This window comes from Borostomias antarcticus (assembly GCF_949987555.1).
Source record: "Borostomias antarcticus genome assembly, chromosome: 9".
In the NCBI taxonomy this organism is placed as follows: domain Eukaryota; kingdom Metazoa; phylum Chordata; class Actinopteri; order Stomiiformes; family Stomiidae; genus Borostomias; species Borostomias antarcticus.
Genome location: NC_140242.1, coordinates 25623974 through 25631473, shown reverse-complemented (window position 1 = coordinate 25631473; position 7500 = coordinate 25623974). Strand labels below are relative to the sequence as shown.

The 7500-nt window shown below is 51.7% G+C and overlaps 1 protein-coding gene across 1 annotated transcript in view; it reads right to left on the bottom strand.

Moving 5' to 3' along the window:
* LOC311312929 (protein TANC1-like) overlaps positions 1-7500 on the bottom strand; it is a gene marked incomplete at its 3' end in the record, with an annotated part of 118509 nt that overhangs the window by 708 nt on the left and 110301 nt on the right. The window contains exons 14-16 of the mRNA XM_084442937.1: positions 5725-5961; positions 4844-5029; positions 4135-4213 (exon numbers count right to left, since the gene is read on the bottom strand). Coding sequence (XP_084299063.1) covers positions 4135-4213; positions 4844-5029; positions 5725-5961 — 502 coding nt within the window. The remainder of the gene's footprint in view (positions 1-4134; positions 4214-4843; positions 5030-5724; positions 5962-7500) is intronic.

The following is a 7500-nucleotide window of genomic DNA, read 5'->3' as shown; positions in this document are numbered from 1 at the left end:
GAGGACAGGAAAGGACAAGCAGGACAGGAAAGGACAAGGAGGACAGGAAAGGACAAGCAGGACAGGAAAGGACAAGCAGGACAGGAAAGGACAAGGAGGACAGGAAAGGACAAGCAGGACAGGAAAGGACAAGGAGGACAGGAAAGGACAAGGAGGACAGGAAAGGACAAGGAGGACAGGAAAGGACAAGGAGGACAGGAAAGGACAAGAAGGACAGGAAAGGACAAGGAGGACAGGAAAGGACAAGCAGGACAGGAAAGGACAAGCAGGACAGGAAAGGACAAGCAGGACAGGAAAGGACAGGACAAGGAGGACAGGAAAGGACAAGCAGGACAGGAAAGGACAAGGAGGACAGGAAAGGACAAGCAAAAGACACGACAGCGCAAAGCAATACAAAAAAACGTCACAAAATGATTCATTCACTAGGTTTCCACACAGAAAGACATTGGCGTCGTCTGTCTCTCCCGCTGTTTACCTCTAGCGTTCAGCTTCCCAGGGGTGGGGGAGGCTGCCAGGGACAGGTGGGAGGAGGGGGCGGCGTTGAGTTAAGTGTGCAGTTTACGGTTCAGCGGGGAGCAGTACGCACTCCGCCGGCACACGGAGGCGCACAAACGCTCGGCGCTGCTAATGTTTATCAGCGGGGGCCTGGAGAAATATTAAACATCCCTGATTAACATAACCCATCGTCCCGGAGTCTCGGAGGATTCCCCTTCCATGCCTGGGGGTGAGTGGGTGGGAGGGGCTGGTTTCTACGCCCTCGCCGTCTGCTCCGTGGGCAAGGTTGGTTCTGCGTTCGTCTGACTGTACGGCTCTGGCATGCCACGCGGATGGGGGCCGGACTCGCACTTTTTCAGAGTTTTGTTCGAGCCTCCGTGCTCCACTTGGCGTTCGCCACCATTTCCACCATCAATCTTAAACGGCTCTCACTGGCCGCTCACCGGCATCACCGGCCACACGGCCACCCCGCCAGAAAACTCTCTCTCTCCTCTCTCTCTCTCTCTCTCTCTCTTCCTCTCTATCTGTCTGTCGGTCTCTCTCTCTCCTCTCTCTCTCGGTCTCTCTCTTCCTCTCTATCTGTCTTTCTCTCTCTCTCCTCTCTCTCTCTGTTTCTCTCCCTCTTTCTCTCTCTCCTCTCTCTCTCCCTCTTTCTCTCTCTCCCCTCTCTCTCTCTCTCTCTTCCTCTCCATCTGTCTGTCAGTCTCTCTCTCTCCCTCTCTCTTTCTCTCTCTCTCCCCTCTCTCCTCTCTCTCTGTCTCTCCTCGCTCTCTCTCTCTTTATCTCTCTCTCCCCTCTCTCTCTCTCCTCTCTCTCTCTCTCCTCTCTCTCCCCTCTCCTCTCTCTCTCCCCTCTCTCTCTCCCTCTCTCTCTCTCTCTCTCTCATGTTTCTCTCTGTCTACCTCATGTTTTTTAGTCCCTCAGTCCTCTCGTTTGTGTGAAAGTTCCTGCCCGCCTGAACCCCCCAGGACAAACTCCACAACAAAGTCTCCCCTGTACACAAATCAATGTGGACGCTGCACTCTTTCCAAATGCGTTATTTATTGTTACAGTAGTTTCTGAGACCTCTTTACTGAAGAGCCAAAAGCCAACACAGCAATCCCTCTCTGCTGTGCCTACTGTAGAAATCAATGATTCATCTCAGCCTGGATATTTAACAGAAACTGATGCTCTGGGTAGATTGGGATAAAGTAGAATAATATAAGAGCAGGTGTGAGATGAGTGTGAATCCCAAGATAAAGAACGTAGTGAGGCTAGTCTCCTCTCTCTCTCTCTCTCTCTCTCTCTCCCTCTTTCTCTCTCTCTCCTCTCTCTCCCTCTCTCCTCTCTCTCTCCCTCTTTCTCTCTCTCTCCTCTATCTCGCCCTCTTTCTCTCTCTCCTCTCTCTTCCTCTCTATCATAATAATGATAAAGAACGTAGTGTGGTTAGTGTGGTCTAGCAGGGATATAGCACGATTTTAGAGACTGAAATGATCATGGTTATCAGTATTATTGTGGTATTGTTAAAATGTGCTGAACGTGTTTAAAAACTATACACACACAGATCCTAATGCGTCTTGGAGACTGTCGCTAGCTTTCGTTGAGGCTGGACAGTATTGAGTTTTAGAAAGCGCAGAAATCAAACAGGGTTTCAGTGATGATTTTATCATGATAAATGGGAACAGATTTTTATCATGGTTTATCATTATACCGGTTATCATTACATCCCTAGCCCAGACTACCCCCCTGGACTAGGGCTAGGTCTAAATGGGATATATGGACCAGGGCTAGGCCTAAATGGGATATATGGACCAGGGCTAGGCCTAAATGGGATATATGGACCAGGGCTAGGTCTAAATGGGATATATGGACCAGGGCTAGGCCTAAATGGGATATATGGACCAGGGCTAGGCCTAAATGGGATATATGGACCAGGGCTAGGCCTAAATGGGATATATGGACCAGGGCTAGGCCTAAATGGGATATATGGACCAGGGCTAGGTCTAAATGGGATATATGGACCAGGGCTAGGCCTAAATGGGATATATGGACCAGGGCTAGGCCTAAATGGGATATATGGACCAGGGCTAGGCCTAAATGGGATATATGGACTAGGGCTAGGCCTAAATGGGATATATGGACCAGGGCTAGGTCTAAATGGGATATATGGACCAGGGCTAGGCCTAAATGGGATATATGGACCAGGGCTAGGCCTAAATGGGATATATGGACCAGGGGTAGGTCTAAATGGGATATATGGACCAGGACTAGGCCTAACTGGATGTTGCATTGTGACTCAGCAGCGTCGAGAGTGAGGCCTGTAATTTGTATCCGCAGTAGGAAACCAGCCGGTAAGTACAGAGTAGCCAGACCACTAGGAAACCAGCCGCTAAGTACAGAGTAGCCAGACCACTAGGAGACCAGCCGGTAAGTACAGAGAAGCCAGACCACTAGGAAACCAGCCGGTAAGTACAGAGTAGCCAGACCACTAGGAAACCAGCCGGTAAGTACAGAGTAGCCAGACCACTAGGAAACCAGCCGCTAAGTACAGAGTAGCCAGACCACTAGGAGACCAGCCGGTAAGTACAGAGTAGCCAGACCACTAGGAAACCAGCCGGTAAGTACAGAGTAGCCAGACCACTAGGAAACCAGCCGGTAAGTACAGAGTAGCCAGACCACTAGGAAACCAGCCGCTAAGTACAGAGTAGCCAGACCACTAGGAGACCAGCCGGTAAGTACAGAGTAGCCAGACCACTAGGAAACCAGCCGGTAAGTACAGAGTAGCCAGACCACTAGGAGACCAGCCGGTAAGTACAGAGAAGCCAGACCACTAGGAAACCAGCCGGTAAGTACAGAGTAGCCAGACCACTAGGAAACCAGCCGGTAAGTACAGAGTAGCCAGACCACTAGGAAACCAGCCGGTAAGTACAGAGAAGCCAGACCACTAGGAAACCAGCCGGTAAGTACAGAGTAGCCAGACCACTAGGAGACCAGCCGGTAAGTACAGAGTAGCCAGACCACTAGGAAACCAGCCGGTAAGTACAGAGTAGCCAGACCACTAGGAGACCAGCCGGTAAGTACAGAGTAGCCAGACCACTAGGAAACCAGCCGGTAAGTACAGAGTAGCCAGACCACTAGGAGACCAGCCGGTAAGTACAGAGTAGCCAGACCACTAGGAAACCAGCCGGTAAGTACAGAGAAGCCAGACCACTAGGACACCAGCCGGTAAGTACAGAGTAGCCAGCCCACTAGGAGACCAGCCGGTAAGTACAGAGAAGCCAGACCACTAGGAAACCAGCCGGTAAGTACAGGGTAGCCAGACCACTAGGAGACCAGCCGGTAAGTACAGAGTAGCCAGACCACTCCATCTCCATAAGAGCCTGATGGCCACATAACTTTTATCAGGAAAGGGGGCAGGAGGAAAATTGGACCGGCTATAAAAATGTCCATATTTGGGTATAATGTGTGTGCTGCAGCAGAGGAGAAAGGGCACGGTTACCGGGGAGGAGAGATGGAGGACACTGCGGCTCCCCCACCCAGTTCCATAACCCCCCCCCCCCACACACACACACACACACACACACACACCTGACAGATAAAACAGTAGGAAAAACAAAGACGAGAGCCACACAGAGGAGAAGGGGAGAGATGAAAACGTACCTGTTTCTCCCCACAGAGTGTCATGGCCATCAATTTGCACGGCGTACTCATTACTCAACGCCAGCAGGCCTCGCACAACCTGCCAAACAAAAAACTTTGATTAATGGAGGAGAATATCGGGGTGCAATATGAAATAAACGTTTGAGTGGCTCCGCGCCGTCCTGATTACGTGGCAGAAATAAAGTGTGTGTGTGTGGGGGGGGGGAGGAGGGGGGCTGATGAAACGACTTGAGCTGATCAATAAGATGCTGCCAGAGTGAATCATGTCTCTCCAGCAGGTGATGCATTAATCACGCCAGACTAAAGCGCTGATTCCCAGGCTCTGTCTTCGGAGGGACTGAGAACAGCGCACTCAGAGACCCAGAGGTGTTGGTAGTTTGTTTTGGGCCGGGCTGCGTGTCCGCTGGGCTCCTCCCACTCTGGGCCTCCGGGGGTGGGAGGGGAGGGTGGGGGCGGGGTCAATCGGCAGGCCAGGCACCGCCTCCCTCCCGCTGCGGCCCACGGACCCGGCATGAGGAGGGCCGGGATAAACCCGAAGCGTCCCGCTGGGCGCACCTGGGGGCGGAGGCACGCGTTGCGCGGGGGTCGGTCGATCGACGGCGAGGCGAGGCCGAGAAGAGGTTGCGAGTCGTCCTGTAAACCTTCGACCAGAAGGAAGAAGCTGTGTGTGTGTGTGTGTGTGTGTGTGTGTGTGTGTGTGTGTGCGGACCTGTGTGTGTCCCATGCTGGAAGCTGCTATGAGGGCCTGCTGGAGGGCCTTGTTCTTCAGGCCATGGTTCTCCTGTTGGCCCCCGGGGCTCCAGTCCAGCTCCAGCAGGGTGTGGATGATCTGAGGATGGCCCCTCAGGGCAGCGTGGACCAGGGCACACTGACCACTCTTGTCCACGTGGTCCAGCTGCAGGAAACACAAGAGCACCCATAATAGGCATCGGTTTCATGATCAAACAGACCTATTCTCACTAGGAGAGGTTAGATTCCGATGACAGTAAGTAAACTTTATTTATAAAGCACCTTTCACAGAACAGTGACATGTGTTTCACAAATCATCAAATAATTAAAAACAATAGTAAAAAACAACACAAAACACAGAAAAAACAAGGACTTTAAGACACATTAAAACACACAGGAGGCCAGATGAAGGCCAGTTAAACAGACGAGAGGCCAGACGAAGGCCAGTTAAACAGATAAGAGAGGCCAGACGAAGGCCAGACTGAAACAGACGAAGGAGGCCAGACTAAGGCCAGTCAAACAGATAAGAGAGGCCAGACTAAGGCCAGTCAAACAGACAAGGGAGGCCAGACTAAGGCCAGTCAAACAGACAAGGGAGGCCAGACTAAGGCCAGTCAAACAGACAAGGGAGGCCAGACGAAAGCCAGTTAAACAGATAAGAGAGGCCAGACGAAGGCCAGACTGAAAGAGACGATGGAGGCCAGACTAAGGCCAGTCAAACAGACAAGGGAGGCCAGACGAAGGCCAGTCAAACAGACGAGGGGAAGGCCAGTTAAACAGACAAGGGAGGCCAGACGAAGGCCAGTCAAACAGACAAGAGAGGCCAGACGAAGGCCAGTCTGAAACACGCCCCTCTCGTACCTTGGCGCCCCTCTTGCAGAGCAGGCCGACCAGCCCCTGGTGCCCGGCGGCGGCGGCGAAGCACAGCGGGCTCATGCCGTTCTCTGACACCACGTCGACGGCGGCGCCGAACTCCAGCAGCAGGCCGGCCATTTCCTGGTGGCCCAGGTGGCACTGGACACACAGCACCGGGGCGTTGGTCAGAACCTCCGTACGGTAGTTCACGTTGGCGCCGCCCAGCATCAGCAACCGGCTCACCTGGGACAACGGGAACACACACACACACACACACACACACACACACGCACGCACACACGCACACACAGGAGAACTGATGTTAAAGAATGTTGACATGGGCACTTCACCCCCAAAATATTAGATTTCTTTTTTTTATGTTTCCCATTGATTTTGAGTTCCACTATACTAACTTGTATTCCATGGAGTGGGTTCCCATCAGAACCAAACTTGTAATCCTGTAAATCTACTCACTTACTGTACCTGGCTTAGCTCGAGAGCTACACACAAGGTCGATGAAAATAAAATAAAAAATCAGAAAGCTATTTTGTCATTGTCCTCTTACTTCGTAGCTCGAAATATCACCGCATTTCATTTCATTTTATGAGAAGAAAAGTTTGAGAACGCAGTGATGCGAAAATCCGCTCAAAGCGAAAGAGAACACCATCGGAGTTGTCAGAATGCAACAATTAAAGTGTGGCGTTCTTCCCTCTGATCAGAGAACGAATAATAAATACTTAATCAGACCGAGGGATCCGTCAGGCCCAGGGAACGATAGAAAACTCAGGAGATGGAGATGGAACAGAGTTTATTTACCGGAACCGCGGCGGAATAAATTAATGGCAATGATTTCTCCCCCGTCGCCCCGAGGAGCGCTGCAAACAAACAAGCTGCTCAGCGACTGTCTTCCTGAGCGATGCTGCCCTCGCGCACAATATCTCACCCCGCCGAAAAAAAAGAGCCAGACGTCGACCCGTGGATGAAGCGCTGCTGTGAAATTAATGCTAATGGGAAATGAAAAATACATGATCGCTTTTGCTCAAAGCTAAAATACATCATTCCCCGCTAATAATCGGCTTGTAAGCCTTGGAGTGGTCCTGCCCCCCCCCCCCCCCCCCCCCATCGCTGACCACCCCAGCGCAGACTGGGAAAGGACACACGCAGATGGAATAATTTTGCATAAAAACATCATTTCGCAGCCCCTACCATTAATGTGGGCTTTTGTTTATTAAATTACCACTAATCTAAAAGGCAGTTGTAATTACTTAGATGGGCGGAGGGCGCGGGAGATAGTCGTGGATCAAGCTAATGGCCGGGCAGCCAGCGGCGCTCGGAAGTGGCGGGCGACTCGGCTGTGTTTTTCACAGTGTTGGTCATCGGCGGTGAACACACTCATCACTGTGAGTGAGCGCCTCCCAGAACAGGGCATAATGCACATCATAATACACACCTCCAAACCAAATCAGTGGAATTAAAAAGCACTTCGGTGAGACATTGGAGGAAAGCACGGCAGCAATAACACTATCGCCAACGCGATTCACTGAGAGAAATGTGATGAGGAAGTTTAGTGAGTGTGTCTGTGAGTGTGTGTGTGTGTGTGTGTGTGTGTGTGTGTGTGTGTGTGTGTGTGTGTGTGAGTGTCTGACCTTGACGTTGGGGGTGTAGAGGTTCCTCAGAGAGGCCAGGGTGTGTGAGTGTGTGTGTGAGTGTGTGTGTGTGTGTGTGTGTGAGTGTCTGACCTTGACGTTGGGGGTGTAGAGGTTCCTCAGAGAGGCCAGGGTG